Here is a 16983-nt window from a genome sequence, read left to right as displayed (position 1 = left end):
CTCAATTCAGTAAAGTTATACACTACATTCTTTATTATACTTAACTGATGTGATAATATTTATCAACTTTTATTAAGAGCAAATAATTTAAAAATTGGTAGATACTGTCAGAATGTGACAGGTAAAGGTATAAAATATAACATTTTAAGAAATAATTTTTACACATTATTTGTACATTTTTTATATATCACTTTTTTAAATCAACTATTAAATTTACGAGATTCACAATGATCCAAGTGTAAATCCTATATATTTAATAAATAATTTAAAAATGTGGTGTATAAAAAATATACATGCGTGTAACATGTCACTTTCCTACAAAACTTTATTGTTTCTTCAATGGCTAAATTGGTAGAAGAAGAGGCCTTGCTTGCACGTTGGTTTGGGGGGCAGTAGAAAACAGAGAGAGACACACAGGACTACAGGAGAGCTCGCCAGTTACCTCACACGGAAGCATCGTAAAGGTGAGAGGGATATTTTAAGACAGCGCTTTCTCTATACAACTCTTTATCTCTCTCTCTCTCATGCTTTCTTTGCATCCACACGACAGAGAGAGAGAGAGAGAAGACTCTGAGAAAGAAAGAAAGAAAAAGGAAAGAGGAGAGACAACCACAAACGAGAAAGTAAGGTACAGATTCGATCTGACACGATTCCCAATTTCTCATTTTTCGACAATTTCAATGCTCCCCATAAAGTCATTCATTTCCATGACCCTCCATTGTCATGCTTATATCTCATGCTCCCAGAAAACCGCATATGTTTGTCATTGTTAACCATGTTTTGGTTGTGAATTTCAGGTTGGCTTTCTTTTGCTTAGATTTGCATTTGCTGAGAATTGAAATTCATATTTTCTTTTTCTTTTTCTTTTCCATCTTAATTCGATTCAGTTTGTATTGAGCTTCTGTAATGCAGAGATATTATATCAATTTTGTTTTCCTACATTGACCCGTTATCATGTGGCTTTTCTGGGTTCGATTTAGAAGTTAATTATGAATTCAATTTCCCATGTTGCACTTACTTTTAGAATTCGTATCCGTCATTCTCCTTAGATCTACGTCTTTCAATTTTTGTTTTAGCTTCTTGCACTTATGCGATGGGATTCGTTTCACTGAACTTGTTTGCAATTCTACTAATTTACTTGGGTTCAATTTGGAATCAGTGTAAGGGGACCAAATTGTTTAACTCTGGGTTATGTTCATTGCAAATTGTTGTGCTAGTGTGTATGAATTTGATTTGGCTGTTGGTGTATCAGTTTGCAGGGTTTGTGTCTCTTATTGAGCAAATAGTGCTCAAAGTAAAAAGTTTGAATCATAGAAGTAGAAGAAAGGGTAGGACCAATGGACTATGAAAGCAACAGTTGGATATGGGAAGGGGTGTACTACTACCCACACCTCTTTGGTGGTCTGATGCTCACAGCGGCCTTGCTCGGCTTGTCCACCAGCTATTTTTCTGGGGTTGGTGTTCCTTCGTTGCCGTTTTTGGGGTCCGATTTTGGGATTTTCCACAAGAAGAAACATGGGAAGAAGCGTATCCGGGTTTACATGGATGGATGTTTTGATCTCATGCATTATGGCCACGCCAATGCGTTGAGGCAAGCCAAGGCTCTGGGGGATGAGTTGGTGGTGGGTGTTGTGAGTGATGAGGAAATCATTGCCAATAAGGGTCCACCTGTTTTATCCATGGAAGAAAGGTATGTTTCGTTTCTTTTTTCTTCCATTGTAGTTTTGGTTTGTACCTCAATTTTATGTGTTTTTCTACTATAGGGGAATTATAGTTTTGTTTGATACCTTAGAATTGATTGAAATTGGCAACAAAACTTACGAGCAACTTAAATAGGAAGGTGGAAAAACTTTCAGGAACATTTATTGATCATCTTGTCATGGGTTTTGTCCAAATGTTTTGGAAGCTTATGATGGTGCTTTAATTACGCTGAAGACTTGTTTGTGGAGCTTTAGCGTTAATTTTATTGGCCAACAGCTTAAGAAGTGATAATCATTTAGGTAAACAATTAAGTTGAGGCTATCAATTGTGTGGAAAATTGTGGCCAAGTCGAAATCTACTTATAAAAAAGTTAGGGATTTACTTCTTAGATTTGATTGGCTCTATTACACCCCTACATAAATCTCAACACTCCTTGATTTGTTACATATACATGTGTCTGTGTGTCTGTGTTTGTGCATGTAAACATATATACACATGTTTGCTGCTCAATATCTTCTGAGAATAACTTTTGATTTTTATGGACATTGAATAGGATTATCTGTGAGTATGAGTATTAATTGGCTCTGCTCTACTATGTGTTTTTAATCTGGCATATACCATTCATTGGATTTTCTTAAGTGATTTCCACAATGGTTTGGTATCATAAAATTTTCATTATCATCTATTTGGTAGACAGTTTCTGGATAGTTTATGAGTTGAAAGTGTAAACCATATCATCTCCACCTCAGCATGTCTAGATAAATCTGAAGTATCTCATACAGATTCGTGTGAAGATTCCTCTCTTGTGCCGAACTCTAATCACGCCTAACTACTAGATAGGATAGGATTCTGTATGTTTAAATTAGAGAGTTTGAATTCTGTTCAAACTCTAGATAAGATTATGTTTGTAATTCAAATGTTAGATAGGTTTACTTAACTAATCCGAAGATCATGTATTTACTCTCTCTATATATACGTTACTACATATCAATACAAATCATTGAAATTCAAAGTCTATTATGGTATCAGAGCATTAAACTGCTCACGCATAATTTTTCGATCTTTTCTACATTTCCGCTTTTTTTTTTCTTCTTCTTTCACTCTCTCAATGGCGTCCAATTCTGCTGTCCAATTTGTTCCGCCTAATATTGGCCAGCTTATGACCTTCAAATTGGAAAGACCCAACTACATCACTTGGTCCAACCAAGTCACTCCTATTTTGAAGACCAACGACTTGATGGGTTTTGTGGATGGGTCTGAACCGTGCCCTCCCAAGTACGTTCTGGATGACCAAGGGAAAGCTATTGCTACCCTAAGTCCAACTTTTCTACTTTGGACTAAGAAAGATCAATTCGTTCTTTCTTGGCTTAATGCCACTCTCACTGAGAAAGTGATGTCAACCACTTTTGGTGTTACTAGCGCTCAACAAATTTGGGATTCCCTCTCCAGCCGGTTTGCTTCTCATTCCAAGACCTGGATCTCTCATCTTCAGCACCAGCTTCAGAGTCTTCATCAAGGATCTAAAGGATGCTTTGAATATATTGAAGCTGCTAAGCAGTTTTCTGCACAACTTGCAGCTGTGGGTCAGCCGGTTGCTGAGGATGCTTTGATTGGTTACGTGGTTGGTGGCCTGCATCCGTCCTTCAACCCTGTGGTTACATCACTATCTGTGGCTTCACGCTACAAATCTCTCACTTTTAGTGAATTTCAAGATGAATTGCTCTCTCATGAGCTTCTTTTGGATAGCCAAACTGCTTCCAATACTGCCGACAGTCATCAGTTTGCTATGTTCTCCTCCAAGCCTCCTACCAACAACTACAACTGCAAGGCTAAAACTTCTGGCAAGCATTGGAATGGTCCGAAGAATACATCTTCTTCACCGAAGTATCAGCCTACTTCATCTTCTCTCCTTGCCAAACCCCCATGTCAAATATGTGGAAAGTTGAGTCACCAAGCGTTGGATTCCTTTCATAGGATGGATCATGCCTTCCAAGGCCGTCATCCTCCTGCTCAACTTTCTGCAATGGTTGCTACGTCCAATCAAGCTGCTGAGAATGGTCCCTGGTATGCTGACAGTACTGCAAAAATCAGCACATTACTGCCAACCTTGAGAATCTGTCCTTACAACAGCCTTACTCGGGTTCTGATGATGTAGCTGTGGGGAATGGCATAGGTTTGAGCATTCAAAACACTGGTTCTATGAGTTTTCATACTCCTAAGTCTTCCTTTCATCTTTCTAAAGTTCTACATTGTCCTCAAGCTTATGCTAATCTTCTTTCCATCAATCAATTTTGTCGTGATAATGACTTTTTTTCTCCTCAATGGTTCCCATTACTTTGTTAAGGACAACCGCACGAAAATCACTCTACTGGAAGGCCGGAGTGAAGGTGGTCTCTACCCTCTTCATTTGCTGTCCTTCTCGGTCAATAAGCAGCATGCCTTGACTACTTTCTTAGGTGTCCAGATTTCTACAGCTGTGTGGCATTCTCGTCTAGGTCATGCCTCTCAGCCCGTAATTTCTCATTTGGTTCAGCAATTTTCACTTCCGGTCAGTTGGGTTAAGCATTTGGATGGTGTCTGTGAACCTTGTCAACTTGGCAAAAGCAAGCAGCTCCCATTTCAACCTTCTCCCCATGTCTCTTTATGTCCTTTAGATCTCATCCATTCGGATGTTTGGTCCTGTTCTACAAAGTCTTTAGGTGGTTGTTTGTATTGTTTGTATTACGTTTTATTCATCAATGATTTTTCCTGGTTGTATCCCATCCATAATAAATCAGATGTGTTTCGGGTTTTTGTCCAATTTAAGTCTCTTGTGGAAAATCAATTCTCCTCTTCCATCAAACAATTTCAATGTGATGGTGGTGGTGAATACATGTCTAATCAATTTAAGAATTTTTTGGTCACTCATGGCATACTCCATCATATCTCTTGTCCTCACACACCACAATAAAATGGTGTGGCCGAGCGTAAGCATCGCCATATCATGGAAATGGGTCTCTCTTTGCTTGCTCAGTCACATCTTTCTTCACTTTTTTGGGTTGATGCTTTTGTCACATCTGTCTTTATCATCAACCGCCTTCCTTCCGTTCTTGGAGATGTTTCACCGTTTTTTAAACTTTATAACAAAGGTCCGGATTATTCCCTGTTTCGTTCATTTGGGTGTTCCTGTTTTCCATTGTTACGTCCTTACTCCACTCACAAATTAATGTTCAGGAGTAAACATTGTATCTTTTTAGGATACAGCTCTAATCAACGTGGGTATCGCTGTCTAGATCCTATTTCTTGTAAGGAGTATATGTCAAGGCATGTTGCGTTTGATGAAACTCGCTTTCCTGCCAAAGAGGATAACTTATCTCCTCTTGCCCCTGTTGACTCTGTTCCTTTTCCTGCTATTCCTAGCTTTACCTCATCTTCTTCAGTGCAGCTTTCTTCTGTTCCCAGTGCTGTTTCTTCTGCGCAGCCGGATTCTGAGTCAGCTCTCCCTATTTCCAGTGTTGTTTCTTCTGCATTGCAGGATCCTCACTCACCTCTACCGAGTTCTCCTTCATCCTCTCCTCACCTTGATGTTTCCCGACCTCTCGAATCCATTGATCCTATTATTCCTCCATTGTCTATGACTTCCCCAGCTCCTCTTTCTTCTCATCCTATGGTCACACGGTCCAAGACCGGTACTTTAAGGTCTCATTCCTTTCCTAATTACACCTCATTCTTCTCCACTAAACATCTGTTATGTGCACTCTCCAGCATATCTCTTCCTCTTGAACCTACATGCTACTCCCAAGCCGAGAAGTCCCTTGAATGGCGTGCTGCCATGGGAGATGAATTTGATGCTCTGTTGGCTAATAAAACGTGGTCCTTATGTCCTCGTCCTTCTCAGCATAATATCATCCGGAATAAATGTGTGTACAAGATCAAGCAGAAACAAGATAGTTCTATTGATCGGTATAAGGCAAGGTTGGTTGCTAAGGGTTTTGATCAAGAGAGTGGAGTGGACTTCACAGAAACTTTCAGTCGAGTGGTTAAAACTTCTACAATCCGGGTCATTTTGACTCTTGCAGTCTAGTTTAATTGGAGTATTCGCCAATTGAATGTGTCTAATGCTTTTCTCTATGGATTCTTGCTGGAAGAAGTTTACAAGGAACAACCTAGAGGGTTCATTGATGCTTAGTTTCCCTCTCACGTTTGCAAATTGCACAAGTCCTTGTATGGACTTAAACAAGCACCCCGTGCTTGGTTTGCCCGCTTCTCTCAGACATTGCTGGAGCTTGGGTTTGTTTCCTCCACTGTTGATAGCTCTTTATTTGTGTTTCATTAGGGCAGTATCCATCTTTACATCTTAATACATGTAGATGACATCTTGTTCACCGGAACTTCTAGCTCCCATATTGCATCTGTTATTGCTAAGCTTCGGCAGGTTTTTAAACTCAAGGATCTTGGCAACTTAAGTTATTTCTTAGGCATCCAAGCAGTTCGGTCCTCTCATGGTTTACATCTTCGGCAAGCCAAATATATTTCTAACTAGCTGTCTAGATCCAAAATGATGGGTGCTAAGCCATTCTCTTCTCCCTGCCTTGCTGGTTCCAAGATGTCAACTAAAGATGGTGATCCTTTATCTCCAGAAGATACTACTCTCTATCGCCAAACAGTGGGTGCTTTGCAATATTGTACCTTAACACGTCCGGATATAGCTTTTTCTGTAAACCAGTTATGTCAGCACATGCATACTCCTCCTACTATTCACTGGACAGCAGCTAAACAGGTTCTTCACTATCTTAAAGGGACTATTGACCATGGCTTATGGTACACCAAAGGTTCATTGCATCTTCAAGCTTTTTGTGACTCTAATTGGGTAGGTAATCAAGTTGATCGTCGTTCTACAACTGGTATTGGTATTGTTTTGGGATCCTCTCTAACCTCTTGGACTGCTAAGAAACAATCCGTGGTCGTACGTTCAAGTACAGAGGCTGAATATCGTGCAATGGCCCTTGCAACTACTGATCTATTTTGGTTGAGCATGTTATTTAAGGATCTTGGTATTCCTTTGTTTTTGACTCCTCGCCTATGGTGTGATAACATTGGGGCTCTTGCTCTTGCTTCTAACCCCGTTTATCATGCTAGGACTAAACATATTGAAGTCGACTACCATTTTATTCGTGAGAAGGTGTTAAATGGTGATATCTCTATCAAATATATTAGCACTCATGATTAGTTTGCGGATATTTTCACTAAGGGTCTCAGTTCTGCTCGGTTTTCATTTTTACGTGACAAGCTTATGGTTTGTTCCGTCCCCATTAGCTTGCGGGGGGCTGTAAACCGTATCATCTCCACCTCAGCATGTCTAGATAAATCTGAAGTATGTTGTACAGATTCGTGTGAAGATTCCTCTCTTGTGCAGAACTCTAATCACGCCCAACTACTAGATAGGATAGGATTCTGTATGTTTAAATTAGAGAGTTTGAATTCTGTTCAAACTCTATTCTGTTCAAACTCTAGATAAGATTATTTTTGTAATTCAAATGTTAGATAGGTTTACTCAACTGATCCAAAGACCATGTATTTACTCTCTCTATATATACGTTACTACATATCAATACAAATTATTGAAATTCAAAGTCTATTAGAAAGACTGTTTAAATTCAATAGGCATACTGGTTTGAAGTTGACCTAGTGCTTATTTTGAAATTATATGGACTGTTTTCCAGGCTGGCCCTTGTTAGCGGGTTGAAATGGGTAGATGAAGTCATAGCCAATGCTCCGTATGAAATTACTGAGAAATTCATGGACAGTCTCTTTAATGAGCATAAGATTGACTATATTATACATGGTGACGATCCTTGCCTGCTTCCAGATGGAACTGATGCTTATGCCTTGGCAAAGAAAGCTGGCCGCTACAAGCAGATCAAACGCACAGAAGGTGTCTCCAGTACAGACATTGTAGGTACTATGAATCTCTTGATCAATCTCAGAATTATTCCATTGAAGTTTGTGTTCAACATGTCTATTGCCATTACACGGTTGATCAAATAAATTCGAACTTGTGTGTATGAGGACATGTCTAGAAGAAATTTGATTGATAGCAGCAGTGGTTCCTCTCTCTCTCTCTCTCTCTCTTCTGTACCCCTACTCTTCCCAAATCCTCTGGGTATGATTCAATGATTTAAAATGTTTACTTCAAGACTGGACTCACTGTTTTTGAGCCTCTATATGATCGTCACTCGAATTTCTAGATTTTCCATATTAAACTCATTATTTTTTTCTAAATCTCCGTATATATCATCTGAATGTAGGTAGAATACTCTCTTATGTGAGGGAGGTAAAAGATTGTCAGGATCTTAATGGTACTTCTTTGCATGGAGAACCTCATAAAGAAAGTGAATCTAAGGGTGCTCAGATATCGCAATTTCTACCAACATCCCGACGGATTGTGCAGTTCTCAAATGGCAAGGTATATTTGGTTGGGTTCTCATTTTTTATCATGCAAAGACTGTCAAGTATAACCACCTTTTGTTCAGCAGAAAAAAACAAAAAAGAAGCTAGGATTATGTTTTGAAATGCTAAAATTTAATTATCTATCTTTTATAGCTATGAATCCCTCTCTCTCTAGCTCCAAAAACTGTCAGCCACATATATAATCTTTTTAGTGGAGACGTTTTTGGGATTGGTGCTCTAGTACATTAAGATATAAGTAGTTATTTTATACATATAAAAAATATATATTTAAACACGTCTGTAGAGCGATCTGAGTTTATTGAATAATTGGTAGTTCATTAAAGAGAATTATACTTACGCAATAATAACCAATGGCTCAATTAGAATCAGTGCTTTGTATTAAATCATTGACCAAAGGCTCTTTACGGGGAGGGATGAAGAACATCATTTAGACGTTATATCTTTGTGTGGATTCAGTATGTTATTACCATCACTTTTGTCCTAATATGTTAACATAGCTGGGTGATTACATTTTTCCCCTTCCCTCTATCTGGATCTTTTTTTCTCTCATATAACACATTGTTTTCTATTTGTTAGGGGCCTGCGCCAAATGCTCGAATTGTGTACATTGATGGGGCATTTGATCTATTTCATGCTGGGCATGTTGAGGTAAAGTTCTCATATGCTCTTGCTTGCATCTCTTTGTTTCATTTGATTATATAGGTGATTCTGTATATTCCTGTTGCTGTTACTTACATCATCAAGTCAACATTTAATTGGACTTTTTTATGTTGTTACGGTTTCGTTGCAATTAAATATGTAGTTATAAGTGGAGATGATACTATTGAGAGGTGACAATTTGGTATCGTCTCTTGGCCATGATGCAGCTTTGTGGATCCTATCACTTAGGTATTGTTGCATGATTGCCTTTGTACCTCAATATTGGGGATTGTTTTAGACACTCTTAACATGTCACATACCTGAGCCCTGTTTTGTTATGGCTCTGGTTCTGAAGCATTCCATGGTTTGTGCCTGCCTTTGGCACCATCAAATTCGATATGGGTACAAATAAGTTTCTTAATGTTGCTTGCATATAAAAGTTGCATGATTGAATATCGTCACATGTTAAACCCCAAGGGGTTGGCTTAAGTGGTAAAGGCCTTGGAATTTGGTGGTTATCCCCATCAAGTCTAAGATTCAAATCCCCTTTGGTACAAACAATTCTTTGAAGCCACGCCCCATTGTGAAGCCGTGAATTACATGATCCGTGTGGTGGGGGCATCTTGCATGGATATGGGGTTTAACATACAGGGATGGACGCAAGAAGTGGCTCTGCCTTATATATATATATATCATCACATGTTCTCTCTCTCTCTCTCTCTCTCTCTCTCTCTATTTGAAAATATCATTGAACCTTCCTCACCATTTTGTTATAATATGCTTCTCATCATTTTTCTGTGATCTCTCAGATCCTCAGGAGTGCTAGACAACTTGGAGATTTTCTACTGGTTGGTATTCACACAGACCAGACTGTGAGGTATATCCCATTAGTTATGCTTGATTTGACTTAAGTTCATGGTTACTTCCCCACTTTCCCATGGCTTTGGAGTTTGGAAGTTTACATTAGATTATCTATGTATGTTGCCTTATAGTAACGGAAAAAACCGATGAAGATGTTTAAGTTGTTACATGCAGTGAAAACAGGGGGAATCAGTATCCCATAATGCATCTACATGAGCGTAGTCTAAGTGTGCTGGCTTGCCGTTATGTTGATGAAGTTATCATTGGTGCACCTTGGGAAGTTACAAAGGACATGGTGTGTAAATTCATTTCTGATCAAATTTTCTATAGTAGGTATCAGATTATCTTGCTATTGTATTCTGTAATGAACTTCTCTGAGTGCACCCCTCGTATGCTCAAATGATGTTACGCACAAGCAAAGCAGTTTCTGTGTGAAGTTCCCCACCATGTTGTGTTCTTGGAGTAGTTATGGATGTATAAGACATTTGGTTGAATGTGAACATGCTGACAACATTGTTGATTGATATTTGTCTAAAATGTAATGCTTGTGTACCTTGTTAGAGTAGATAAAAGGGCATAATATTAAACAAAAACACAGAGAACTGTAGAACTTTCCAACATCTGAACTGGACCATGATGTTCATACACAACAAAGACATGCTTATCTGCGGTATCTGTATCCATGCTTGACAAAAAACAGTGTATATGCATAATGAGTTGTCATATCTAGTCGGTGAATGCGAGATGAAGTTTGTAATCTTGATACTCTTTTAAAAGCTAGTACAATATGTCCAATAATGCTTGACATCGGGGCTGCTTGTTATTATTTTTTGTCCACATTGCTTTTCTAATTTCCTCACTATATTTTATTTGAACTATTTTGCTGAATAACGAACATTCCCTATATTTGTGCTACTCCTTTAAAAGTTCTCACAATGGTCAGGAATGGTCAACTCATGTTTTGTCACCCATATTTGTTGTGTGTCTACTTTTACATGTCATGTGTTGTAAAATCTTCATGGAACTTTTAAGGATTTTTTTTTTGGTTAGCACGGAAAAGTTTATCATGGATGCTCTTGACAGTATCTGCAAGTCGTACTTATGGGAAAGAGTTGGTGCACATGTTAGGCCAAATTTGCTGATTATCAAATGGAGGGAACATCTTAATTTTTAAGAAGTGAATGTCCATGAAGTACTCTAGATATCCACTTCTAAATATTCTCATTTATTGCATTATTTGATTGAGTGTACATGCACACAATCCCATTTAATGCGCTAAAACTGCTTCCTCCTGATTCATTTTCCTTGAAAGGTTCACATGGCCAATTTTTGTTTAATTAGAATATAAACCTTATTGGTTTGTATTTGTTAACCGAAATATAGTTTGAAGCTCAATCTCTCCTAATAAGTAATTTAATAAAACCTTTATTACTTAAAAGTTAATTTGGAACTGCTTTAACTCCAGACACAACACTAACATAGTTTGGGGTGGAAAATGAGACATGGTGCTCGACATGGCTCCTAGAAGGAAAGTTGAAGAGTAATTTGGCATTTGGTGCCTGAAGTGTGCATGCATATTAATGTATCTTTGACAAGAAAGAATTCCTTCTTGTTTGGTCTATGACTAAAATTAGTACTTGGCCAAACTTGACAATCAAGATTCAATGTTTCTGGTTTCTATTATAAAATGATTGTTGTAACATGGTATACCTTTTCTTTTCCTCTTAAGCGTCATGGGCTCATTGCACTTATGAAGAACTGTGTTATCTTTCTTATAATCTCCATTATCATCATCATCACCGTCTAAGGTGTTTCTTCTTGGCATGAGCAGATTACAACTTTCAACATCTCATTGGTTGTGCATGGGACGGTTGCTGAGAACAACTCCTTGACTGTAAGTTGGGGAATGCTTTTTTTAGTTGAATATGTTCAATTATTATTGCCCATTTTATATATTCACTGGGGATGGTGATGATTTTGTATTGTTTAGGGTGAAAATGATCCTTTTGAGGTTCCCAAGAGCATGGGAATTTTCCGGTTGCTTGAAAGCCCCAAAAATATAACCACGACTTCAGTAGCCGAAAGGATAATTGCCAATCATGAGGCTTACATGGTATGACCTTATTCTTTTGCTTGGCTTGCATGGCATGAGAAATTTCTTTAGACCTGAAAAATACAAATCAGAAAATTATGCATGTAGTTGGGGAATGTATTAATTAATGAACCCATTTGATGAAAGGTATTTGCTGGTTTGATCGAACTGGGCATGTAGGTCAGATCTCACGTGTCGAAAAGGAAGGAGAATGGGGGAGTCTTGGAATATTTCTTTATCCTCATGTGTTAATGTTGAGTCCCTATTCTGACAGGGGAATGCTTTTATACCCCTTTTCATTTTTTAACTAATTTGTTAATGTTCCTTTTTTAATATGTTTTTTATTCATGTTGTGCATTCCAATTGGGCCTTGGGCAAACTATTTATTCAATGTTAGGTGTCCAGAAGAATTTTGGCTTGATTTTCCTGCATTGTTTTGCTTTTGCAAGTTTCAATTATCAAAAGAAATGTTGTTTATGGTTTTGTTATCTTATTTTCAATGCAGAAACGCAATGCAAAGAAGGCTGAGAGTGAGAAGAAATACTATGCAGAGAAGATGTATGTCTCAGGAGACTAGCTCCAACACAAATTTGATCCGGCAGCCGAGTTCCGTACAGTTGATGTTCGACATTTATCCCTCATAGAGTTGCCTGATGTTGTTCAATACATAGAGAAATCACGTACTTTTGTTCTTGAAGGACAGAAGAATGAATGACATAGGAGAATACGTGCATCAGAGAGACTTGGAGGAATGATATTTCCTTTCACATTTTTTATGTTACTCATGTCAGAATAGGGACTCAAATTCTCAATTTGCCAATCTATAAACATAGCTTAGGCCTAGTGTTTACCTTTCCTTTCCTATGCCATTTGATTTTGTGGTGGGTGTCTCATTGAGAGATACTGGATTATGCAAGAAGGGAGTTGCTTCAGTTCATATCAGGACTCGGCATGCCAAAAAGCTAAAAAAAACTGTTCTGCTAGGGCTTTTTTTTTTTTTTTTTTTTTTTTTTTTTTTTTAATTTATTTCTTTTACTAACAGAGTTCCAAGCCATGCTGTTTATGTATCCTAACCATTAAGCCAAGATACCTGTGGTACAGGGATAATGATAAGGCAATAATACTGAGCAAAACTCTTCTTCTTATCTCTGTTGCAAAGGGATACAGGGTGTGAAAAATTCAGCAGCATTCAATTATACTGTATAATCGTACAATGGCTTTGGGCAACCAATGATACCCACTTCAAATTATAAGCAACAATTGCATCAGATCCTCTGGATCAATAGCACACGAAGAATACCGATGCGTATTGGGATCCACATCTATTGTGAGAGTTTATGTGAGACTCAGTAATCTTAAGTAAATTTTGGGTTGTCCGACTATTTATTTGGACAGTTAGGTCTTACATGAACTCTCACAATCGCTGCTCAAATTCCTAACAATTTGGGCCGCTCTATGCCAATGCGGAGTTGCACTGAAATCCTCATTGTAATACATCGGCTACATCAAGGGCTTAGGGCACATGTCTTGAAGAGTTATTGAGATAGTTGCTAGGTCAAGCTATGCTCCTTCCAGCCTGCGTTGGCACAATAAGCCATGTTGGCCACCAGCAAAACTGAGCTTTCTAAGTGGGTGGTAGCATCAAGGAGATTCATGTAACTCTCAGTTGGGGAGGCTGTCTTTTTCCATGAGAAATCTGTCCTATTATCTCCCTATTTTACCAATACTAAGAGCATCTTCAACAATGTTATGCATTTTAGCTAATAAAAAAAAATCATTTACTACTTTACCTACCACTTTTTAATACAAAGTCCAACATATTTTATATTTCATTCTCTATTTTCTTTAAATTATTTTTCACTATTTTTTATATTTAAACTACTTAGAGAGAAGAGAGAAATGACCGTAGCAAAAAGAAATTATTAAAAAAAGAATAAATAAGCTATAGTGCTTGCCTAAAAATAGCTAATCAAAAAACAAAATATGTATTTTTGATAAAGAGAAGATAAGTTGTTGAGCATGATTTTTGCCTCATTAGCTAAATATATATGATATGGAGGTTTTAGAGCGTTGTTAGAGATCGTCTAACATGAGGTGTTAAAAACTACATGTTTATCCTTCTCTTACAAAGTTAACGTAGTAGTTTCAACCAACTTTTAGATCAGTGAAACCCCAACCCCACCTTCGAACGGGGTAAACTCCATATACTTGCCCCCTCCCACGAGAAACAAGTGTTAAGATCAGGGTGCTTGTGTAGGGAGTCGAACTTGGACATCTCAACTGGAAAGTGGTACCCCAAACCAACTCCACTACCTCCGAGCAGGATCCTTTGGTTAATTTTTGTTGAAAAAAATAAAAATAAAAACATTCCAAAATTGGTTAAGATATGAAGTATTATGAACTAATCAGTAAGATAATAATGTGATTTCTAATATTTCTCTACTAACTTATAAGATGAAATATAACCTACAAAAAGAGTATGCCGGTCTCACTATGGCTCATTGCCTCCCAAGTAAACTGTATGAAGACTTCAAAGGACATGATTGTGAATTAGATAGATGAAATATAGTGCTGCAAAGTGCTTATTGATCAATGCTCACAATCCTCTCTATTGAAAGGAAACCCATACCAATTCGATTATGGCTTTTCCCTCTTCCAATTGACAGAGAGAGCATGAATTGTTGGAAATCATAAAATAAAGCAGAACAAATTCTTTACCAGTAGTTATTAGGTAAGCATGTTCTTATGACCGCAGGAAAACATATTGATTATTGACCTTGCTCAGCCTTGATCATTTCTACATTAATTTTGAATAGAACGCAAACCACTGATGAGGGAACAAAGAGAACACATTAATTTCTACATTGGTTGCCCATTACAGCACTTTCGTCTTTTTACACCACTATTTCCCTTTCTTTTTACAGGGAGTTCCCAACATCCAAAACGCCTTCTGGTTGAAGGACACTAACTAGCCCAAAGGCCATCAAAGAAAGGGGCTCCATTCTCAGTCCCCCAATCCCATCTACTACACCTTTCAATTCAGATCTGCTCTCCAAAACGAACAAAAACTAAAATGTTTTTCTTTCACCGGAACCATGTAATGGGAGTGGAAGTGTTCTGGGGAATCTGTGGTATCATGCAGTGGTACTGTTGCTGCCACTGATGCAAGCCATCGCTTCCCGCTACTCCACCATACGCATGTACATTAGGGTGCCCTTGCTCCATGCTTGCATTGCTGTTGTTGTTGTCTTCTTCAACATCCATCGTCGTTGCTTCCATTTCTTCGGCCTCTTCCATCAACTCAGGAGCGTCCATTGCGTAAATCTCAGTGGCCGGTACAGGAGGAAACTGAGAAGGAACCCATGGAACCACAGCCAAACAATCACCATTCTTGTCCCTCATAGCTTCTTCCTCATCAGCTGATTTTACGTGACCATACTGGCTCGACCCAAATAATTGATCTGCCAAACCGTGCAAAAATTTCTAAGCGGCATTTTCACAAACATAACAAGCACAACACAAACTTTTCCTTGTCCAATTGCTAGTTAAAATTTATCTGGGTCTAATCGAAAGAGCTAACCCATGTTACATTGCCAACAAAATGAAATCGGCAAGCCCATAATTCTTGTTTTAATTATTATAATTTTGTGAATAATAAAAGCAAAACTTTCGTATCTAAACTAAAGAGGAGGCAAAATGGGTAATGGGTGCTTACTCTTAAAGCCAGATATGATACGAGAATCAACGGAGAAAGAAAGATTCGAAGGTTGTGAACCGAAAAGAGAAGCATTCACAGGTTTGAAGAGAACAATAGCCCTTTCCTCGTTGGACGGAAGTTCCAAATCCTCCGTCACTCCTCCCCCTACTTCCGGAGGAATCTCCACCTCCTCTTCCTCCATAATCGGCGGCAACTCAGCATCCTAAACACGCACAAAAACCCCAAAATTCGGGTTAACAGGGAGACAGAAAGAAAAAAAAAACGCTTCGCAAAAAGGAAGGAAAAGGAAACGTACGAGGCGGCGAATCTTCCGAGCCGGAGAAGACAGAGAGAAATCGGAGAACTCGTCGCTGAACTCGTCGAGCTCAAGATCCTTCCTCTTCATCTTCTTCGTTATCATGTTCATGGTACTTTGCCTATTCAGATAATCGCACAGTCTGATTGCAAAAAGCGCTAATAAAAGAGTCGGCAAAGACCCAGAGAAAGAGAGAGAGAAGCTTCTCGCCTTCTGTCTCTAGACCTCTCCAGAAGCCGAAATATTGCGTTTTTTTTTTTTTACTTATTCTCTGCCTATAAAAAATAATAAAATAAAATAAAAAGTAATTCTTTTTCTCTCTCTCTCTTTCTTGTCTTGTCTTATACGGTGGACCGAACAATAAGTAGTGCACATGCTGCTGAACCGCTGGTGAATGGCCAACGCGTGTTCTTTTGTGAATTGACTGCCAAGCTATCGAGCTATATGAAAACGAACCGAATCAATAAAAATATAGGCTGATTTATTAAATTAGTTGAATTCGTATAAATTCGGTTAGCATTTAAAAATATAAAAAGAAAATTATTTTTATAATGTGATAGAATAGCTTGAATTATTATAATTGTGAATTTTGATATAGATATGTATGTATCTACGTGTGTATTTATGTGTATTTGTGTAGTGAATGTATAGACTTGTATAAAACATACATATGAACTCAAGATTAAATTGTTGAAGGTTTAAATTAATTTATTTAATTAACTCAAATGATCAAATTTTAACCATAACTAAGTAACTAATAATTCATATAGATTTATGAAAAAAAATGTAAACAATTACAATATTTTTGTAAACGAAGCAAAAGAGGCAGACGGTTAGGTTAGATCTAATTCATTTTTTTGTAAATCTGTTCTTTAAATCTGGTTCATTTTTAGATCTGTTATTTAAATCTTCTTTTTTTTTTCTTTTTTTTTCTTTTTTTAATCTTGTTAAATGAAAGTTAATTTGTTTTGTCATCGTTGGATCTAAGAATCTCATTCTGTTTGGTGGTGCCAGAGACGGAACTAAAACAGGTCCAGGAGTTGTTCGGCCAAGCGACGTATAATTGCTTGAATTTGAAGAAACCAGATTGAAGAAAAGAAGAACGTCGTCGTTTAGTTTTCTCTTTTCCTGTTGTTTACACTTGCCACCTTTAATATCAATTCAGTCATCTTTTCCATGCAATGGCTTGTAATGCAGTGCCTTCCATTCTGTAGTCTTCAGTTTCAA

The 16983-nt window shown here is 37.8% G+C and overlaps 2 protein-coding genes across 4 annotated transcripts; one reads left to right on the top strand and one right to left on the bottom strand.

Moving 5' to 3' along the window:
* Positions 1–414: 414 nt before the first annotated feature.
* On the top strand, positions 415–12888 carry LOC133866665 (ethanolamine-phosphate cytidylyltransferase-like). Of its 3 annotated transcripts, none has more exons than XM_062303268.1 (10): positions 415–623; positions 1253–1690; positions 7404–7639; positions 7989–8146; positions 8728–8799; positions 9600–9667; positions 9826–9946; positions 11483–11545; positions 11642–11764; positions 12249–12888. In XM_062303268.1, exons 2-10 carry the CDS (start codon positions 1338–1340, stop codon positions 12318–12320), a joined length of 1266 nt encoding a protein of 421 aa, XP_062159252.1. In that variant the 5' UTR covers positions 415–623; positions 1253–1337; the 3' UTR covers positions 12321–12888. The 3 variants fall into 3 exon arrangements, with proteins under 3 accessions (XP_062159252.1, XP_062159250.1, XP_062159251.1); XM_062303266.1 differs by having other exon boundaries at positions 417–628; XM_062303267.1 differs by lacking the exon at positions 415–623 and adding an exon at positions 654–797.
* Positions 12889–14507: 1619 nt separating this feature from the next.
* LOC133867474 (uncharacterized) lies at positions 14508–15993 on the bottom strand. Its single transcript, XM_062304253.1, has 3 exons — positions 15757–15993; positions 15459–15663; positions 14508–15204 (listed from the first exon to the last, which is right to left on the bottom strand). Exons 1-3 carry the CDS (start codon positions 15865–15867, stop codon positions 14828–14830), a joined length of 693 nt encoding a protein of 230 aa, XP_062160237.1. The 5' UTR covers positions 15868–15993; the 3' UTR covers positions 14508–14827.
* Positions 15994–16983: the final 990 nt, after the last annotated feature.

The sequence above is a fragment of the Alnus glutinosa genome, chromosome 4 (assembly GCF_958979055.1).
Source record: "Alnus glutinosa chromosome 4, dhAlnGlut1.1, whole genome shotgun sequence".
Lineage (NCBI taxonomy): Eukaryota > Viridiplantae > Streptophyta > Magnoliopsida > Fagales > Betulaceae > Alnus > Alnus glutinosa.
Note: the sequence above shows the minus strand (reverse complement) of the source record. Positions and strands in the feature narration are given on the sequence as shown.